Source organism: Arachis hypogaea, chromosome 10, assembly GCF_003086295.3.
Source record: "Arachis hypogaea cultivar Tifrunner chromosome 10, arahy.Tifrunner.gnm2.J5K5, whole genome shotgun sequence".
NCBI classification, from domain to species: Eukaryota; Viridiplantae; Streptophyta; class Magnoliopsida; order Fabales; family Fabaceae; genus Arachis; species Arachis hypogaea.
The window spans coordinates 92641266-92663726 of record NC_092045.1 but is presented as its reverse complement, the minus strand read 5'-3'; the positions used below and the strand labels follow the sequence as shown (position 1 = coordinate 92663726).

The 22461-nt window shown below is 34.2% G+C and overlaps 2 protein-coding genes across 5 annotated transcripts; one reads left to right on the top strand and one right to left on the bottom strand.

The window, feature by feature from the left end:
• The first annotated feature begins 8699 nt into the window (after positions 1-8699).
• On the top strand, positions 8700-15809 carry LOC112715945 (uncharacterized). 4 transcript variants are annotated; one of them, XR_011866754.1, is made up of 17 exons: positions 8700-9431; positions 9518-9873; positions 10519-10655; positions 11127-11230; positions 11344-11439; positions 11927-12020; positions 12561-12675; positions 12761-12960; positions 13165-13256; positions 13337-13392; positions 13545-13634; positions 13754-13853; positions 13981-14085; positions 14189-14261; positions 14367-14658; positions 15360-15402; positions 15490-15809. XR_011866754.1 is itself a non-coding variant. In XM_025767785.3 (17 exons), the coding sequence occupies exons 1-17, from the start codon at positions 9378-9380 to the stop codon at positions 15543-15545; spliced, it is 1935 nt and encodes a 644-aa protein (XP_025623570.1). In that variant the 5' UTR covers positions 8700-9377; the 3' UTR covers positions 15546-15809. The 4 variants fall into 4 exon arrangements, 2 of the variants coding, with proteins under 2 accessions (XP_025623570.1, XP_025623569.1); XM_025767785.3 differs by having other exon boundaries at positions 14495-14658; XR_011866753.1 differs by having other exon boundaries at positions 8799-9431; positions 10507-10655.
• A 428-nt stretch (positions 15810-16237) lies between these two features.
• Positions 16238-21010, bottom strand: LOC112715944 (probable methyltransferase PMT26). Its single transcript, XM_025767780.3, has 9 exons — positions 20764-21010; positions 18983-19968; positions 18752-18901; positions 18172-18442; positions 17935-18045; positions 17671-17845; positions 17212-17484; positions 16915-17109; positions 16238-16800 (listed from the first exon to the last, which is right to left on the bottom strand). Exons 2-9 carry the CDS (start codon positions 19928-19930, stop codon positions 16572-16574), a joined length of 2352 nt encoding a protein of 783 aa, XP_025623565.1. The 5' UTR covers positions 19931-19968; positions 20764-21010; the 3' UTR covers positions 16238-16571.
• Positions 21011-22461: the final 1451 nt, after the last annotated feature.

Below are 22461 nucleotides of genomic sequence, written 5' to 3'. Positions count from 1 at the left end.
GCAATATCCGGCCTGGTACAAACCATAGCATACATCAAACTGCTAACTACAGATGCATATGGAATCTTCCTCATTTCTTCCATGGCCTTCAACCAATCTTCCTTATTCTCATCAGACATAGCCTCCTGGTAGCTCTCTGGCTCCCTAGTCTCAGTGTTCATCACATACTCATAAGGAGAGTATTTCTGAGAAGGATGACGCTTTCTAGTAGATCTTCTCAATTCAGGCTCAACTGGTAGTTTAGGTGGGACTTCAACATCTGGTGAAACTTTTGCATCTAGTACCTCAAGTTAAGGTGTAGGTTCATCATGCAAATTATCACCATCATTATTAACTTGTACATCTCCCCTATCAACAGGAGGTCTAGTGGAAGAACTAAGTTCATCATCAGCAGAACGTCTAACAGTTATTGTTGGCTTATCTGTCTTTTCAAGATCTTCAATAGTTTGGTCTTCAAGAAAAATCACATCTCGGCTTCTAATTATCTTTTTGCTCACCGGATCCCATAATCTGTAACCAAAGTCTTCATGACCATAACCCATGAAGATACATTGCTTTGACTTTCCATCCAATTTTGACCTTTCATCTCTTGGAATGTGAACAAAAGCCCTACAGCCAAACACTCGCAAGTGACTATAAGAGACATCTTTCCCTCTCCAAACTTTCTCTGGAACATCACCATTAAGTGGAATTGAAGGATAAAGGTTGATCAGATCTACTGCAATCCTCATCGCTTCACCCCAAAAGGATTTAGGCAACTTTGCATGAGAGAGCATACACCTAACTCTATCATTGATAGTGCAATTCATTCTCTCTGCAACTCCATTATGTTGAGGAGTCTTAGGAACCGTCTTCTCAAGCTTGATCCAATGTCTTTTATAATACTCTTCAAACGGAAGTACTAGAAACAATTTTTCCATAACCTGTGTGATTAAATAGACAATACCAAAGATACTCCAAGTAGCAATATAATGGCAGAAATTAAATAATCAGACACCAGAATTTTAACGTGGGAAAACCCCCAAAAGAGGGACAAAAAATCCATGGGACATAAACAGTCTTCTTAGTGACACTGGGGCATCTCAACAATCAACAAAATACACTATCAAAACTGATGGAATCAACATAAACCCTCCACTAAGTGGGTATCTCAAATCAGGCAAAAGAAAAGACAATACAACTAGCAAGTTATATCCTAATGTTCATCTATATGCCAAGAATAACATACTAAAATTTTATAAGAAATGGAGCAAGTTTACCGGTTCAATCAGATAAAAAATACTTGCCCTTTTCCCCTAAATTCTTCTCCTCTTCATCGCTGAAGCAAGCCATCGTTTCTTTCTTTATCAAATTTAAAAGAAAGCTTCTCTTTCTATCCCGTGGCTTAAACGCCACTTTCTTTTTTTTACTGTGGGCCCCACTTAGTTGGGGATCCATGAACATAATCCTACTCCTTTTTCATGTTAATCTTGTGTCCAATATCAGCTTCGGACATGAATTTATGTCCACAAAGCAATCTATTGAACCGAGAATTCAAAAGCGGATGATTGTGCTCATTAGAAAAATAAAAAATAAACAATGACCACCAGGTTCATCTAGACAAATCTCCATCATTGCACTGCGGCCACACCTTGTCTCTAGCATGGGTTTTTTCTTACAATTTCGAATATCATTATTATTTTGTAGTCTAAATCATTCACGATGACATACAAAGTTCATCAACTTAAGTGCGCTCGCACGACTCTTCCTAGTCCTGATCTTTCGAGCACTAAAACCTCTTGTCCTTGCATCTATTATAGAACACAAATGTAATGTCAACATCAGAAAAGTGAAAGTGACATACGTCTTTGTCTCTGATGTTTTAAAATTCAATCATCCCAATATCTTTGAGTGAATCAATGTTATACCCTTAATTGAAGTTGTGATAGTCAAACATTGGTTTCACATTTGTGTCATCCTCATTTATATACTCCCCGTCAACTTCCTCCTATTTTTCTTCATCTTGCTCATACTGGTCATATGATATATTCTCGCTATTAACCTCTTCATGAGAACATTCTTGACTCATTACTTCCTGAATATCAATATACAATTCAAAATGAAACTTAGGTTTGTATATAAATTGCCAAAAATGATAAGAACAAATATTTTTAAAATAAAAACCAAATTTTTTATATATCATACATATATTTATGCTTACACTACCCATGCAAATTAAAGAAAAAAATAACTACTTCAACACTCTTTTTTTTCTTTCATAAATAGCTCAAGTTTCTTAATAATTTTCCAAGAGAAAAAGAATTTTCAAAACATATTCTGGTTAGCTCTTAGAATCTAATCTATGTAGAAAAGTTTGAGTGAAGTATAAGAACTAAATAATTTACATAAAGTATTAAGCAGTGTATTAACTATTAAGTACTAATACGTGTGGGAAATAAGGTTGAACATATTAAAAATATACTTACAAGTTGAGACAAGCCATTTTAGAAGAATTGATAATTAGAAATGTTCAACAACATCAAAGCATATACAGAAACATTATCCCAAGCCGCAATGAATTCCTCACTAAAGTCAAGCTCCTTATTTTTTTTTTGTTTTTATTTGCTTGAATAAACTATAGTGTAAGACAAATTGAAAAAAGACAAAGTTAGCACTAATGAATCCCCAAAAGCTATTTCTACAGTACTTTGAAAGGCTAAATAAAAGTAAGAAATTTTGATCCTTTAAATTTTGAATTTTACTTTAGAGGATAAAATGTGATCTCTCACCATTTATTTTATAGGTGGGACCAAGAGAAAATATGAGAGAGAAACCATTCAAGGGTGAGAGATGACACTTTACCCTTTAAAGTGAAAATTCAAAATTTAGAGGATCCAAATTCAAAAGTAAGCATGTTGGTGGCTTGGATTGCCCATTCTAACTAATAAAAAAGGGAAAAAATCTTGCAAATCTATGATAACCTTGTAAATCTTCTATTCAAAAGTACATCTTGTATGAAAGATGTTGTGGCGTTGCCAACTCTCATCTTCTGTTAGCCTTACAATATAATGTTCAAGCTATGACGAACTACTAAGGCTTCTCAACAATCGGCTAAAACTTCTTTAATGTTATAGTTAACCTCATCTTCTTCCTCTTGCTCCTTGATTGATGCTTCATTAACATTTTTCTCGACAAGACTGATAACCCTTTTGTTTGGACAATCACTAACAATATAACCAAAATTTTGACATTTGAAGCACTTCTTACTTAATGATCCATGATCTGTTTAAAATATTTCTGTCTTCATTTTTTGTTGACCATCGAGGATATGACTTCTTTGTCTTTCGGTGTCTGAGTATTATCCCTTTGTATTCTTTGCTTTCCAATCTTTGATGTCAGTCTAATGACATTATCCAAGGTCCAATATTTTTACCGCTGAATGACATAAAAAAATTTTGTGTTTAATCCTCCAAGATAATGAGCAATGGTTTGTTCTTCAAGCTTATGAATCTCACACTTCATAAGTAATACTTTGAAGTCTATTGTATATTCTTCTATAGACAATAACTTTGCTACTAATGTGAAATTTGATGAAGGTATCTTGTCTGTAATGTTCAGAAAGGAACTTGTGTTTGAACTCATAATGCATTTTATCCCATGTCTTAATATTTCTTCTTTCTTTTCTTTCTCGCTAACACTTGAAATTCTCCCACCACACTGATGCATGCTTCTTTAGCTTGATTGCTACGAGCTTCACGTGTTTCTTGTCAAAAATATCTTTTAACTTCAACACTCTCCCCACTGTATAAAGCCAATCGATGAAATCATTTGGTTAGGGTCTTCTTTCAAGCTCAAAAATATCAATTTTGATTCCTCATAAAGTCTTTAAGTTTGTGAGTCATGTTGTTTAATTTTGTCGTGCTCTTTATGTGGACAAATTCTCAAATGAAGAAGAATAATAAAATGGATTTGCATTATCCTCTTTGCTAGAAAGTTTGTCATCACTCCACTTGCCACAATTATTTTAAGCAGATTCATATCTTGCAAGTTGTTTCTGCAACTCCTTAAGACCTTAACTTGATGATGCAATTGATCCATTTCAATTTCTTGAATAGTTTTACGTTTGGAAGTCATCTCTTACTACAATGATGTTGAGTACTATGCAATGATGATAATACTTTGACATCGATGTTATGATGATGATGCACTAATGATGACTATGATGATGCACAATGAAAATTGGAATGCACCAATGATGATGATGATGATCCAAGATAACTTCCAAAGAAAATGAACCAAAAGAAGAAAGGAAAAAGAATAATATTATTGAAAGAGAAAGTCTAGGGGACCAGCATTTTTATTAAAATTTGGCCAGCACTTAACCAGCAAAAGAAAAGTCAGTAATCTCACACCATTGGATGAAATCTCACACCATTAAAAATACCAATGATGGCTAATTGATGGCTAAAAATCACAAAATTTGCTGGCCTTATAACACTCCTCTTATTGAAATTTTATAGCAGACAACTCGCACTGATGACAACTCATACCAACATCGATGAGAGTGTCACACCAAGACCAGTACTCACGAACCAAATAAATGTTTACTGGAACAAGGCATTGACCGACCTTGTATTGATACAAAATTGATGCTGGAATGATGTTTTGGTCACTAATTTTGGCGAGATTAACAACTTCACTATAAAAAAATAGCCAAAAATCTATCTTAGCCAACTCAAGAATGTATTTTTTATTCTTAAAAGAGTTCAAAAAAAAGTAAGCACACAACTTATTTAAATATTGCTCACTTAACTCAACTTGATAAGTAAAAGTGGGTACATGTATATATTTATGAGAAATCCTCAAGGGTGAGCAAAAATTAATATTTTTGGCCAACACGCATTTTTAGTTATCAGTTCAATTCTTTTAGTTTAGCAATTTAACAACATACTTTTAGTCTATGTTTTTAAACATTGTTAATTAACTGTTAGTCAAAAATAATAAATTATGCTAGCCTTCTAATTTTTTTTTCCATATTTATATACTAGAAGAAAAAAAAACCTTTCATGACTTAAATAATGTAAAACTAACATATAATAATATAGATTAAACTAAATTATTTTAATTAACAATTCAAGCATAAAGATATACAATCCTGCAATCAGGTTATATTACAATCGCAAATATTGAGATATGAACAATTTTAAACATACTTAACATTTACATGAAAATGCGGCTAAATTTTTTAGATATTAACCAAATTTTAGTGTAACACTCAATTATTAAATTTTATAATTTTTTTTTAATTATGAAGGCAGGCAATTCACAAAGATCATATTGTACTTTGAATACTTGAATATACAATACACAGAAAGCATATACTCAAAATTTTAGAAAATATCATAAAATTTAATAACTCAGTGTTACACTAAAATTTGGTCCATATATAAAACGATTTAAGTGAAAACGCATCTTCCTCTCTATATGCACGTATATATATACACTTTAGCTGAACAAAATAACACAAGAAGGAAAAAGAAATAAAAAGAAAAATAACTAGAACATGTGAATAATGAACCCAGAATGTTTTTCATCATGATTTAAGCTAGCTTCCAAGCCCAGAAACTCCTTGTTTATTCCCAATGGACATGCATATCGAGCCGAAAAATCAAGATAAGCACCATCATCCTCATTCTCTATCATTCCGTCATCAAAATTAAGAGCATAACTCTTTGGATCGTACTGGAACTGCATTCCCCTCCTCCTCTTCTTCTTCTTCTTGCTCATCATTTCGCCGAAGCTGCAGCAGCATGTCCTCAACCATGGCACAAAATGTGTCTTCCATTTTCGCCCTCTCAGAACTATACCCCTTTTGAGTCCCTTCAACTCCTTCTTCAGTTCCTTCAACGTAGAGCACAGTAGTCCATGTCCATGGAACCAGTCACAATAATAAGTGACTCTGCTTGTGTCTTCATTATCGCATTCACAACCTTCTACGCTGTCAAGTGCACATGCTTCTTCAATCTTTGATGCATCTTCGGCCATGGAAATTAACGATATACCCGACTTTTTACTAAAGAAACTTTCGAGTTCAAGTTCTATATCCCTAATTATAGGTTATACCTTTACGTAGATAAACTATATATTGTGACGCACGCATTAGGACCTATGATTACATGACACATGGCATGAAAAAAGAGTCTTGCTGTGATTATGTTACAAGGTGTAGAGTTTCTATTTGACTGTTGTTTTGGCTATTGTGACAGATTGGTGAGGTTATTGTATAGTATAAGTTATTAGGTTCTTTGGCATGTTATTAGGATTAGGTCTTATGTGGCGGCAGTGGCGCATGTTAGTGGACAGTTACGGGCCAGATCCTTATGCTTTATCTTTTCATAGTAGCTTTTCTTTTTGCTTCTTTCTCAAAATGCAGCATCTTTTTTATCATTATTGGCAGATCAGATAATACATAACTTATTTTATGTGGATGCATAAAGTTTGTCCTTATTAGTAGTGGTTGGATAATTTCGTGTTTGGGTTCTATCTAGATTATTTATTATATATTCCAGCTTCATTCTTTTTCTTTTTCTTCTAAATATCTTTCCATTTTTTCTTACTCTTTTGATGTTTATTAGTGAATTAATTTAATTGTAAATATCTCTTTACATTTTTTCACTTTCATAATTCATAGAAAATATAATTTTATCAAGTTTATATTTAAGATTTGAAATGGTCAATGAGACGTATTTGCTACTATTTAATTTCTTATTATAAAAAATGATTGAGAAACAAACTAATAATGCATGTATATGCTGCATGTTAGTATGGGAAATATAATAGGTTGTGAACTTGATATCTTTGTTTGATTGTTTCCATGCATGCATCTTGCTTCCATTGTTTTAAATGTAATTATGTAGTAAGAGTTGGCAATAATGTTACGTATTAGATATTTTTGGCAAAGTTAGGCTTTCAGCAACTCGAATAAATTCCACCTGAATTCTTATCTCTTGTCGTTCTACATTATTTATTTGTTCCATTAAAATCCTCCTCCATCCAAAGAAGAAAAGAAGAAAAGGAAAAAAAAAAAAGAGTGCACACACACATGTTATTATGCTTTTTCTGCAAAGAAAAAGTATAGGTAAATAATTCTTAACTAGTCAATTTTAAATAATTATAATTAATAATCATTAATTTTATATTTTTAAGGGAAAGTATGAGGAGCCAATGAAATATTTATACAATGTGTACAATGGAGGTTTATGGAGTATTAGAGATATAATTATTAGTGTTACATTTTTCAATCAGCTGAAGCTTTTGGGATGAGTGGTATCATGACATAGTATTAAAGCGCTAGATCCGAAAGGTCAAGAGTTCGATCCTTGGTGAACCCAAAAATTAAATTAATTTTTCGAGAAGATGTTTATTATCCCTTCTACTCGGATGATTATTCTAAATAGTGTAGGGGATGTTAATTTCATAACTCAATAGCCATTGTACACATTGTACAAATAGTCCATTGTCTCTCTAGCAGGATCCTTTTAAAAAATAAAATTTAAATAATCACTAATTAATGACAATTAATTAGTCTAAAATACAGTTTAAAAATACTTATTAAGTTATAGTTAACTAAATTCTTATTGATTATCCAGCAAAATTGTTCTACAAATAGTATGGATAATATAGCTATAGTCATATAAGTGTGCACGCACGATATTTTTGTAATTTTCTCAAAGTTAGCTACTTATACTTTAATATTCCTTCTTATTTCTTTAAAAAAATATTATTATACTAAAATTAGTCATTATGTATTTGTATATAAATTAAATATATGCATAATTTAATTTATTTTTATTATGTATTCTATTTTTATAATTAATTTTGGTGGCTAATTTTAATAGTAGTCATTTTGTATAAGTGATTTTTTTTTATCAAAACAAATAATTTTTTTAGAAAGATTGTAATTAATTAGTCTTTAGGCATAAACTAACTCTCCGATATTCATCAGTCGAGCACCAACCATTAATTTCTAATCTCATCAAATTTCACCTTTCAATAAATTAAAGTTTTTAAGGGATAATATTAGGAGTTGTAAAAATGATTGTAATTAATTATACAAGGCCATTGAAAGATAAGTGTGTGTTAAAATCAGCAACGAAGACAAAGATATCTTATATCTAATCTAACAGATATATAACATGTAAGACTACGCCTTTAGCATATTTCATTTTCATTGACAACTTTTCTATAGATTTTTCTCTCATGGATTTAAATGAAAATGAAAATAATTTATTTTTAAAGGAACAAATGAATTTTCACTATTTAGTAAATATATAATAAATATATTAAAAATTTAAATTTTATATTTTTTATAAATAAGTTTTCATTACTAATCTTAGGCTCATCCTTACGTTCTAATGCTTATTAAATAAGGGGTGTTACATTCCTTGTCAATTAAACAAATTTTAATTTTTTATTTATTATATTTTATATTACTAATTTAGATTTAGAGTTTAAAATTAAGGGTTTAAGATTAAAATGTAAGGTATATGGTTTAAAATTTAGAATTTAGAGTTTAAAATTTAGAATTCAAAATTTAAGATTTTGAATTTATAATTTAGAGTTTAGAATTTAAAAAATATTATACTTCTTTTTTTTTTTCAAAAACCCTTTAGTTTTAACATATTTTTTATTTTTATTTTTCTAGGGCATTTTTTTGTCTTGTATTTTTCCAGACTTAAGTTTCAAACCTTTTGTTTTTGGACTGGGTAAGTTTCAAACTTTTCAAACATTATAAAGCATAGTCCTAGTAGTCCACTAGTTAAACAGAGAGACATTGAGCCATGAGTTGGTAGTTAAATGGCCCAGTATAAATAATAAAAATGATTAGCCCGTTAACCAGTGGAACATTAACCGTGCGGGTCAGATAGCGGCGCGAACAAGGACTGCCAATGGACCTCGGAAGAGAAGGCGTCGCGCTTCTGTGTTGGCGGCGGCTGCTAGCAAGGCGAGACCGAATGGCTAAGTCGGGGAGGCGCCGATGTAGGAGACAGCGCGAAGAACGGCGACGGAGACGAAGCATTCAGCAGAAGGCAGCAGCTTGAGGGGAACCGGCGTCGAGGAGATGGAAGAGATCTGTGATCTCCGGGTCGGGTCTTAGGGTTTTTGGTCGGGTTTTAGGGTCTTAGGGTTGGAGTTCTGTCTTTTCGGCGGTTTGGGCCCGTCGTGGGCCTAAACCCTGACCCCAAAAAAAAAATCTGAGCGAGCCCGTATACGACGCTGTTTCCACTTTCCACTTTCCAGTTCATCGCCTTCATCTTCGAGAAGGCTCGCATTCTCATTTCAATTGCGGAAGTGGAAGTGAAAAGCGTAGCAGAGGTCAGGTACTTAGGTTCAGTTCCATGGATGCTGATAAGGTCTCCCATGCTGGAGAGTGCTCCACCTCCACGTCAATGGTGAGCTCTCTCTCTCTCTCTCTCTCTTGATATGTTATGTTATATTCTGATGCTGCTGCATATTGAAATCAATTATGCTTACACAGTCACAGACACAGCAAGAAGAACACGAACAATGTCCGAACATGGAGGAATGCTTGAAGCTTCTGAAAGGAGATCGAGACGAGCAGCGCCTAGCTGGACTCCTTCTGGTAACCAAGTTCTGCAAAGCAGAGGATCACTCCTCCCTCCGTAAGGTCTACCACGCCGTCGGCACCTCCTTCCTCCATCGCCTTCTCAGAACCGGCATGCCTAAACCCGAATCTGTTAATAACGATAATCGAGTTGCATATTTGCACCTTGCCGTTACTGTTCTTGCTGCTTTGTGTCGCGTTCCTGATATTGCTTCTTCTCAAGACATGCTTTCAAAAATCCCTCTCATTTTGGAAGTCATCTCCACCCCGTACTCACTCTCTCTCTCCTCTCGCTTGCTTTTTTAATTTTATATAGTTTTGAATTTTAAATTATTGATAACATACTATTCTTGTATTGGAAGCAATGTGCTACTACCATACATACGGATAGATTGATGATAGATGAAATAGCAGCACACTGTGGTTCAGTGCTTCGGTTTATGATAGCACATTGGATGTGCAGTTATTTCATATACTTCACTATTCCATGGATTCTTCGTTTAAGGGTTGTATAGACTGTGTTTAGATTCTATTTCTTAGACTGAAATACAAAGATAGAGAGACAGAGACGGATAGCTTGTGTGTTTGTCCTTGACCCCATAACCAAACTGAGTTTCTGTGTCTATTGTCTTTGTATTTTTATTTCGGAGACAACTAAATGCGACAAATTACTTGCATAGTTGGACAATTTTCAGAAAAAAATGGGACCAAATTCAGTTATTTCTTTTGTTTGCAAATGGTGGATGAACAAATTGGATCTTGTAACGTGGAGTCTTGTAAGTCGTATTTCGTGAAAAAAGTACGAAAATAGCAAGGGAGTTTGAAATTTGCTATTACATGTACGCAATAGCTTGCTCTTTAAGTACTTTTGACCAAGTGATCATGTCTTATTATTTATTAAGTTTCTTGTTTAGATCTGGTTCGTCGGTTCTTGAAGAATGCTATGAGTTTTTATACTTGGTATCGGCTGCATCTAGTGATGGAATTATGAAGCTTTATGAATCTGGAGGCATCAAGATACTAGCTTCTCAAATGCCTTCTCTGCAGGATGGTAAGTTCTTGTTGATTGATGGGATGGCTTCCTGCTTCAGACTGGTGACTGGTCAATATAGGACACGCTGAAATTGTAATGAAAAGAGATTTTTTGTTCTCAAACCTCTCCTATGAACCATTAATATTAATATTCCTTTATAATATTGGGTCAATTCTTGGTTGACATAATCTACCAAAGGTCCTTTGATCTCTTCATTTATGTGCCACATAAGAAAGATTTGGTTGGGAAGTTGAACTCACTCTTTGTATACTATGTCCAAGTGAGTGAACAAGCTGCAGGAGTTATTTGGAAAGGATGGGAAGATTTCGTTTTGAATTTTTAAAAATACACATTTAATAAAATTAAAAATTTCATTCTTTTTATAGTAGTCATCTTCCTGTAGTATGCACAACTCAAAACACGGGATTTTATGATCTGCTGATTCTTATTTTCATTGTCCACAATTCACAATTGTCAAACTTTATGCAGGTTCACATCTAATGGAAATATCTATAAAACTCTTGCAATTGATTTTGAGTAGGATATCCTTGGATATAATCTACAATGATTACTTACCTGAGCTCTTGGTTATTGTGAGTGTACCTTTTGAGTATTTTGCATTAGAGTTAATTTGTTTCATTTTGATTTTGGTTCTGTAATCTTCCCGTGATATATAAAGCTATATTCTCGGTGTGTCTTTCCACAGTTAACAGCAATAGCAAGGCAGTTTGCAGTCTTACACACATCCTTAAAATTTGATGCTCTCCACCTGCTTAATGGCATTCTTTCTCCAAAAGACACGGTAGGCTTTCATGCCTTATTCTGTTGCTTTCAGGTAACAAGATCCTAAAATGTAGGATAAATATTAAAAGGAAAAAAAAAGGTCGTCTTACATAAGCTAAGTGACTGAAAATTGCTATAATATTTACCTAGCTGCAGTTTGGGTTAGGATTGAGTTCATGTTCTCCATGTCGTCTCTTTTGCAATGCAGGTTTAGGGAACACTTTTGATAAAGTATGGTTCACTTAATTTAGGATATTTCATATGAATATTTCCTAATTGGTTTGAAGTTTCATCTTCTTGGTCAGGTCAATTCTTTTAGTCTATGCATGGATAACACCAAAGTTCCATAAATTGAACTGTTATTTTTGGATTTTTTTAGTGATCTTCATAGGTTAAATACTGTGTTAAGTACTTAATTTCTTATAACATTTTTTTATGTGCATACGTTTTGATTCATTTGCCTTGCAAATTCCGTGCATTTGACTTCAATTTCTTGGCTCTTTCAGGCACAATTTCTTGCTGCACTTCGAACACTTTCCAAAGATAATATTTCAGACAATATTCGCATTGGTATTGTTGCTGTTTTGCAGAATCGTGTTGGTATGTTGAGACCATTTGCTGAGATATATTTACTATGCTATTTTACCTTGTTTTTCCTAGTTCCTCTTTATTTGTTTCCCCACTAGGTTCATTATAGTTGTAACTGTACTAGTGCCTCAGCTGATGAAGGTATATACTACTTTGTGATCTTACAAACTAAAAGGTGCAGTAAGTCTGCAAGCTTTGTTATAAAAAACAAGAAGATTGTGATTGTAGCTAAAAGAGGAGGTTGGGATTATTGTAAGAAGGCCTAAGAAAACTTCACAAAATTAAAAGGAAAATAGAAAACGATATACTGTTACTTAGAGAAAGGTGTTTGATGCTATAAAGGTATATTTTAATGTTCCATAAGCGGACAGGGATTATTGTATTGGAGGAAGAGTTTGGGACTTCTAGATGAGGTGATCTTGAGATTTTACACAGATCATATGGACTTTTACAAAACTAAAGAATGTTCTTATTTCTAACTACTGTGTTTCGGTTTGACTAACTAGACGAATTGCTTGTTTCTATCTATCTTGATTTGTAATTCATATGCAGCTCCTGCTGAAAGGCTTCAGGCTCTCTTCTTAGCTGAGTCTATGGTTTCCATATATGGAGAAGATTGGTTGATTAACCAAGTAAGCGCAAGTGCTGTACAATCTCCAGCTGAAATGTAAGTCTGATAGTTAAATGACAACTTTTTAAGTTGTCTGCATTGTGCACTCATAGCTTCATTTCTCACTGCTATGGTTTTTTAGGTGTTTATTGCTTGTCTTGGAGCAGTCAAGGGTTGAAATTGCTGTTCTGCTGAATGAGTTGGCCTATCTAAAGTATGAAGCACCGCAGGATACATCAGCTACTGCTGAGGCAATTGAGCTAAAGCGGCGAAATGTCGCTGTTGCCTGCTCTTTGGTTGAGAAGATAATAAAGTTAATTTCAAACATTGGTGGAAATGATGGTAATTCAATTCACTGTTTGGAATCCTATAGAAGTTCTTCTCAAATTTATCCCACTTACCTTTCTATTGTGAGCAGATCATGTGTATTCTTTCACATGTTTGCATGGTTATTATCATATCATTGCTTTTGGCTTTAGGTTGGGCAGAACACGTGGGTGGGATTACAAGACTTTTAAGTAACGATCAACTGATGTTCTTTTGTAGGAAACCTGCTTGATGAAGGCACCTTGACAAAGCTGATTCACCAACTTAATGAGACAATTATGGTTGTACTAGAGTATTTAGAAGATGCAAAGGTATGTTGTATAACTCAGTCACTCTACATAATTTTAGTAATTAATACGTTTTAGCAAAGTATAATGGTGAAATTGCACAGGAACATGGGCAAAAGAAAGGGGACGATTTACTTGCGTCTGTTAGGATTATTGGGAGGTATAGTCCTACATTGTTGCTACCAGTGCACTATCTGCTGCTATTTTCTGTATCTGATGCAAAGAATGCAGTATGATTGTGTGAATTTCGCTGAGGTTATTTTCACTAAAATTTTGTAAGTCTTCAATTTTATTTTTCCTTACATTTTTCAGCTATCTTGCTGAAGTGCCTCTTGCATGCAAGGAGAAGGTTCAAAATCTTTTAGGCTATATGCTTTCTGTTGAAGGAGAAGATGAACAAAGGTATCTTTATAAAGATAATTATTGGTAAATCATAAACCTTTTATCTGGCAATCTGTTTTTGGTTATTTGGTTGAGTAGTAAATATTTTACATTCTTAGAGTTATTGTTGTATATTTCAGCCCCTTTTATGCTGTGTGCTTTCTGCTACCCCTGTTGTGTCAAATTACTATGGAGATTGAAGGATGCAAAGCTATGGCTTCATGCGGAGGACTCAAAAGTGTAAACTATTCTCTTTGAATGATCATTATGATTGCCTTTTACATTTGTTGCAAGGATGGTGCTTCCTGTTTAACATCACTAGCAAAGCTTTATGTTTTGTGGCTAATATAATGGATTTTATTTGCAGGTTATAGATTGCTTCAGTAAATTAGTTGGGCCAGATGGTTATATGGTTGAGGACAATGGTTGCATCTTTTTGGCATGTGATACAATAATGAACCTTCTACTAAAGGTGATGTTCTCATCCTTTTTTTTTATTATTTAAAAAGAAGCCTTATGATAAACAATATTGGTTATATAAACTGTTGATATAAGTTGCACCTTTTCTACTATAGAATGACAAAATTCAGTTGACGGTAGATGAATCGTCCTTTGTTAGTCTTCTGAGGGCATTGGCTTATTGGTCAGGTATCACATTGGGTGGCAGCCTCTAACTTCCCATTTTATGCTTTGTTATGATTTGATTCCTTGCTTGTTCATGTAGTTGTTTGCTTCAAAACATAAAATTGGTAGGTACTGTGTTCAATACTACTCTTGAAAAGACAAGGATACCAGAGAAACCCTGTATTAGTTTAGGTTTGAATGAAAAGAACGGAGTAGAGCATCTATCTTGATTTTTGTTGCTGAATCATGGTTCGTAGGAAATACTGATGACATGTCAAGTATGATGATGGCGGCAACCATTTGTGCACTGGTATTTGATTATACATCAGAAGAGGCCCTTTTAAGCTGTTCTGATTTCAATAATACCATTCTTGGCAGTCTTTATGAACTCATCACAAGATGTCTGGCTTCATCAAAACAGGTGAATTACTGAATTGTGAATTCCCTTTCTTTCTTGTTTAAATAAAGTTAGTCAAACAGCATAATTCAGAAGATAATATTTACGCAGTAATTGTTTAAACTCGAACCTAAATGTTGTATTTCTTCTTGGGAAAGTATAGGGAAATTTAAAAAAAATTGGCTGATATTGGCCGAAAGAAGTTGGTTCCCTAGCATTACAAGTATTACTTCCCATTTATTGCCTATGAATACGATTTGAATTAAAGTGATATTTGTTGCTTATAAGTTGCACCGTGGTTTTATCACAATTTCAACACACCGCCAACACCTTTGCTATACCCCATGTGTGGGACTTGTGACTTAGAATCGCTGAACTTTGAAAATATCTCTATTTCTCTACTATTTGTTTTATTCATCACATGCACATAGCATGACCTAATCATTTCTCGAAAGAAACGTGCCGTTGATATCTCTGCATGTGTTTTCATGTTTATTTTCACTGTTTTCTGCTGTCATGGATCCATACACGCCTATCAATACCCCTCTCCAATGTACCTCCTCCCATTCTACCGGAAGTACAGAACCTTGATATTGCTCTTTGAATTACCCAGGCCAGATTTTTACTGAACGATAAATATGGTGGTCGACTAGATATTTATATTTTGATTTCGTAAGTATTAATTTCATTGTTGGTTTGTTGTTGTTTGATACAAATAACTACAGGATACAAATGTGGATATGGATCTCTCTGAGATTATTTCTGCTGGTAAATGTTTATTATTCTACTCCTAATTATTAGAGTACTGGAGACTTTTTTGGTAAACTAGTTATTGCATTTTTATTACTCGTGCAGGTTTCTCTCGATGGGTTCATAGGTACCCCCACATCAGAGAGGCTATGAAGACATGATTTTGACCACGTGATTAGTTGTACGGACTACGCATATGCTTTCGATGGAGGATTACAATCCGGTGATTGCGGTTTGTAATTAGCTTTGATTTCAAGTCCTTTTATAAAATATGATATTTTTGCGCATTATTCAATCATGTGATGTTATTAAAAGTCTAGTACAAATTATTAGGTGATTATCGTCAGTTAAAAAAAAAGTATATTGATCATGTGGCTTTGATTCAATCGTAATTAAAAATCACTGTAAATGTTACCCTATAAAAACAAGCCTTTAATTTGATCCTATAAAAACAAATCTTTAATTTGATAATGTTACCCTATAAAAATAAGGAATTTGATCCTATAAAAAACAAGTCTTTAATTTGATAAGCGTGATTGGATGTAGATGTAAAATTATGTTACATTGATAGTATATTAAAATTAAATTCTTAATTTAATGTTGCCAAAATTTTATTATTGGTAATTAGAAACCTCGTTATTTGCCACTGGGTTAACAAGGATGGATTTCCTCTCGTCCCTTAATCCAACTTGATCAACCTTTTTTCTCAAATAATCCATGAAACCCACGAAAATGTCGGCACGAAAACAGAATCCAAATCTAGTTGCCAAAACGAGTCGAAAGATCCACGCATTGTTTTGCAATCATCCGAACAGGTTGGAAACCGTTGGATAAAAGTGCTGGGAATCTCATGTGATAAATACTACCATTATTGGTATTGTGAATGTCAGTTATTCTCAAACTGTTGAAAGTATATTAACCAATGGCCTTTACATTTGCATGAATGTGATGAAATTTCTTTGACAATATCGCAACATGTTACGGCAAAATAGAGCAACCTCTGGATATTATAGAGGGATATCAAAATTAATACGAAACGGAAATAAGACCAAAAAAAATAAATAGATGCCTAACTAACTTGTTACATGCTTGATAGTGGAAATACTGTTACACAAGAACTTTCAGCAGCCAAAACCCACGAGTTTTTGCATTTCACTTTAGGCGATTTTTAGCATTTCACTTTAGGCTTAAACAATAGCATACTCAAGGGTTTCCGAATCTTCGGGCCGCCATGTTGACTTCTCGACACATAACATGCCTTCTTTCTCCTTGGAGTAAGTCATACGAACCTTCCACTTCATTGACCTTGCCATGTTCTCAACCACTTCAATGGTCTCAACAGTGTCGCGGACAATAAGCTTTCCTTCCGGCCTGAGAATCCGATCAACCTCGGCCATTAAACCATCTACAGTGCACCTGCATGGGCATTGAGAAAATAAAGCATATGGCATCGTAATATACTAATAGTATAACCAAAGCTTTTTGATGATAATGAATATGAATATATGATCAAATAGTTACTATTGGTACCTTTTCTTTATCTTTGAAAATAGATGATCAGCATGGAGGAGATCATAGGTCCTGGGATAGGTACTAAATGATTCACACCAATCATGATATATACCAAATAGACCTCGTTCATATATAATGGGCAGAGTATCTGCCGAGTCTATTGAAACCACATTCATGACCCAAATACTCCTATCCTTCAAAGCTGCGGCAAATCTGGAAGCCACCAAGAATGAATATGTCAAGCACTAAAGAATAAGAGAGCAAATTATTAATGTATAATTCAGAGTCATGTTGGAAACCATGGTTTCTGCTCACCCTCCATAGATGGCGTTCATATCCATGACATTCCGTATGTTTGACCACTGAATTCCCATCCCATTTAGATAGGACTTCGACACCACACGTTTCCAGTGTTTATAGTCAGCAGAAAAATCTTCAGGGGCAGGCTTCCCATAAACTCCAACTTGGTCACTTGACAACCAGTAAGGTACGTTGGTCAGTCTTGTTGGCCACTGCTCAGGCCACTGCGACCCACGTTCCGTTGAACTCACTGGTGCTTTGTGCATGCAAGCTTGCAATGGAACATTCCTGTTGCACCAAAGATATTAGGCTCTGCATGTTATGCAGTATGAAGGTAGCATGAAGAGAGATTTTTTTTTTTCTGTTTTTGGGGGGGGGGGGGGTATTCAGTTTAACACTCTTTTCCCCCCAAAAAAACGTTGTAAATCAATTTAAAAAAAAAAAAACACAAATGTGTCAGACTGAGTAGAATACCATGCTGCATTAGGATCATCAGAGTCTTGACAAACTGGAGGATCATTCTTAGAACGTGCCTCATAACACTGGTTAGAAGTTGGCTTCTTGTAAACAGCTACACCAACTCCATTAACTTGATCCTTGCTGATTGACACTAGTTCCCAGCACATTGCTTTTGTTAGTTTCTTCATGGCTGCCAAATAATCATAAGTGTCAGAGATTAGATACATTGCTATACTAAAATGTATACAAGAGGGAAACATAAGACTGTTATCATCTAACCATTCCATATTTCAACATCTTCATCAAGCTTCTGATAAACAGGAGTAGCAGACCATACAAAGAAACCACCAGGACGCAAGACCCTATTCAACTCTAAAAGAAGTTTACCACCTGCAGTTGTACACAAAATAATAATAGAATAAGCCTCAACTTTTTCATGCATTTTACATCGCTACAAACTATATTTATGTTAGGAATTCAGCTGATCACCATACTAAAGTTACGATATCAGAATACCTTCAATATGCCATGGAACTCTGCATCGTGCACAATGGACTACATCAAATACTTTCCCTGGGAAGGGAAGCCTCTTTGTACCCATCACAGCAGAAATAGCAGGGATTCCCCTTTCAAGTGCAAATTGCACCTGAGCTTCATGTTCATCTTTTGGTGCAAATGACATTGCAAGAACATCTCTATCAAAGAGAAATCCTCCAAAGCTGGCAACACCACATCCAACATCTAATATGACACGTGTGCGTTTCCCCCAAAGAATGTCAGGTACAGACTGTATGACCAAAACACTACTAAGTAAAATTTCAACAAATTTAGGTAAACATGCTACATTATATTGAGCAACTCTAGGATGAAAATATAAGTGTTTCTGATCAGAGCATGATATCTCAGTCATAAGAGCTGCCTATATAATAATTTAGATCAAGAAAATTTGTGCTTTGTACGATGAAACATAAAGGGGTTGGTGGGCACTACATTTGTAAATTGTAACTGAATATGTAATGTAATATCAATTTATGGAACATGCAGCAAATTCATCCAGATTTGTGATAACATTAAAAGCAACAAAAATACACTTTACCTCTTGTATAAAGTCAATGTAATGAAGTGCTCCATGCTTGAACTGAGTTCCACCACCGGGAAAAGTAAGGTACTCGCCAGTAACTTTCACCCAGTTCTGATGCCCTTTAACTTTGGCTAGCTTAGTATGTGGAACATTGTAATACCATATCTGCACAAGAATAACTTAATTATGAGAGAGCTTACAATGAAACAGAGAATTATAATTGACAACAACTGAGTTCATTTCAACCTTTTCTCGGCTTTTAGGCCATTCAACTGAGCGTTTATATCCTTCAGGAAGAGGGACAAGGCAGGTAGGAGGTTCTTCAGGACAGTGCCTCTCTCGATGTTCATAGTGTTTAGTACTCCGAAGACTCCTAATTGCTTTCCAGTTGTCAAGGCATGGGATAAAGTCGGGGCCAGCAGTAGTATTGCAAAGTTTCCAACTGTACTGCTTGGAGGACTTTTGAGACTCCTTTTCATTCTTTGATTCTGCTGCTTGAGTTGACCAAGATCCAGTTTCTGCTTTATTTTCATTTAGAAGTTCTGACTGAGCCCCAGACGGGTATACCTCATTTGATTTCTGATTTTTGGAATCATCATCTGTATTCTTGCTAGAGTTTTCGTCAGATTCATTATTATCACTTTGTTCTACCTTCTCCTCTATCTTACCATCTGTTGTTTCGTTATCAGATTTATTTTCACTTTCATCTGAACCAGAATTCTTCTCACTCCCATCAGAATCAGTTTCCTTAGTGGACGTCTCATCACTTTCTTTGTTACTTTCTGTAGCTTCTGAGTTTGATTCAGTATTTTCTGTCTTTGAATCTTCATCCTCTGTTTTCTTGTCTGTGTCTTCTGTTTTAGCATCCTCAGAGTTAGCGTTTGAGTTGTCTTCTGATGTGACAGTACTATCCCCCTTGGTTGCATCCTCAGGTAAGTCACCTGGATTATCTTCGAATTGTCGTGTATTGCTACTATCAACTTCACTAACCTGCTCTTTTACCTCATTCTGTTCTTTCATCTCAACCTTATCCTCTTGAGACACATCTTTATTTTGCTCTGGAACAACAGAGGATGACGTCATCATCCATACCCCAGCCAAGCACAGAGCCACAAACACAACAATAGTCACCGTTGAACAGTAACTCGATGATGATCTCCTACCATCTACTCTAGTATATTTCCCTATAGCCATGTTGTTTAGGGGTGCAATATTTCACAGATCACCTTGACCTGGTCACAAACCAAACAACAATTAAACACTTATTCTATTACTGGATCCAAACTGGCAATACCTAGAGTATGATAGATTCAACAGGTGAAGTGTGCAAATACTGAAACCAGAGCATGCATTGAAAAAAAAAGCTTCAACAGACGGTGAAAATGAGGTGCATGTTATTTTCAACTTCTTTTCTATTCTTCTTCATCTTTTCTTTTCGTATCTTTTTTTTTTTTTTTTGGCTATACAGAGCAAATGATTTTCATTTCAAATGCATGAAACGAACTACAAATCTAAGGTGCACCAGATCGCTTGAACCAACACTGATATAAGTAATTTAAACTCCGAAAAAGCGAAACGAATCTAAAGTGTACTCAGCAAGCAAACGACGAAGGATCGAGCAAATGCATCAGCTAAAACTGAGATAGCAAAATCATATATCATAGAAACTTGCCGATCAGATCGTTATCACACTTAAAAATGTTAAATAAAAACCGTCTCCTATTTTCAAACGATAATCAACAAAACTTCAATATCAGCACAGATTCAAATCAAGTAAGCAGCATGCGAACTACTATAGCCAAAGATTTCGAAAAATAGAATCGTACAGGTTCTAACTGATTCGAAAGCAAGAACAGACGCGTACTTCAGCTCAAAACCAACAACAATCACACGGATCTATAATCTAAGTGATGATAGAGCAAAACTGAACAAGTAGCATAAATAAGACGGCACCGCGGCGAAATTTCGAATGGAAATATGGAGCTAGAAGAGGTGAACATGAAAGAGTAGAGGAGAAGAAGTAGTACCTTGTAAAACGGGTGGATCTGGGAGGATTATTACTCCATCATCACCATTGTGGTGCAGCGTGAGAGAAGTGTGTAGTTGAAGGTTGTGTTATGAGATTGGGAGTATGTGAAGGGAAGAAGATGCGGGTTTTAATAAGTAGAAAGTATTGAGTAGCAATCTTTTTTTTTTATTTTTTTATTTTCCTTTTGGGGAATTGACGAGTGCCGACGGAACAGAACAATATAAGCGCGTTAAGTGGATGAAATCGAGATTCGAGAGTAAGATTTCAAAATAAATAATAAATAATAATTAAAAAAATAATATTATCACCCATAATTACTGTGAGTATAGTCATTTTCATAATTTTTAAAGTTTTAAATAATATATATATAAAATTACTTAAGAATTAAAAAGATAAATTAAGATTTTGAATTATTACTCATATTTTATTTATGCAAGTTGAAAATCTAGAGAAAAAAGAGGAGAGACAGGCAGAAAGGGGGGCACGTGGAAGCCGTGAAGGTTGCGAGTCTCTTAAGGAATAAGGATATTAATATTTAACACTGCAGTAATTTGGTGCAGCCCAGTGCCATTTTATTGTAAATATCTAAAGGTATTAACTATGAACTATCAAAGCCTACTTAGGAGGGAGTCCACTCCCTAATTAATTCCCTTATCTTCGGGTACAAAGAATATCCTTCTTTTTATTTTGTCTGTATAATTTAATTTTCTTTTTTGATGTATTAAACATCATTCATAAAATTAAATAAAATTTTCCAAAGCTCAGTAGCTCACCATTTGTTCTTCTTATTCAGCACATTCAAAAGTCAAAATCCTTAAAGTTTATTAACTTAGTAGGAATGTAGGATACTCAGACAATAATCAGACTTCTTTCTATTTAATGCATTCCGATTGATATAATAATTAATATTCTTTTATATATATAAGAACATGAATATACTAATGTACGAGCACTTGAAAAAGGAATATTGCCAACTTCTAAGTGACCTACAATGTAACGAAATAATCAAACAACTCAAGTTAGTATAAGAAGTTTTGACTAAATGCTGAGTGTCTACAGAACAGAATTACCAACCACCGACAATATGTTAGACGGAAGTCCATTAAAAATTATTCAACATTCTAACGTTAAATTTTAAGCACTATTAATTAAATTAATCAATAATGCGGCAAAAATATCACTGAAATTGTCATCTCCAATTTATACTTTGTAACCTATAGAAAAGCTTTTAAGTATATTAATATACTGATATTTTAATAAATTTTAATCGTTAATTTTAGTTATATATTATACACATTTTTTATAATTTAACAGTTAAAAATTATTAAAATATTCAGTATTGGGATACACTTAAAAGTTTTTTTAATCTATAATTTATAATCATATACCAATAATATAGGGTTATTCAACTGACACAGATTAGACATCCATTCATATATTTATTCACTGTAAAGTAAGATTTCTAAAATGACGACCTTTTTTTCTTGGAAGATATTTTAGAGGAATGAAATAATAATATTAAATGAGAAGTGGTTGAGAACTGGCAGTTAGGTGCAGCTCAATGGTCCATGCTAGACATAGACAATCACATAATTAGATCAGGATTAGGACTACTAGCAAAGTGTAAGCTTGGCTTTTTGTATATATGAATTTGACCATCCCTATTTAGTTTGGCAGTAATCCATCAATTTCATTC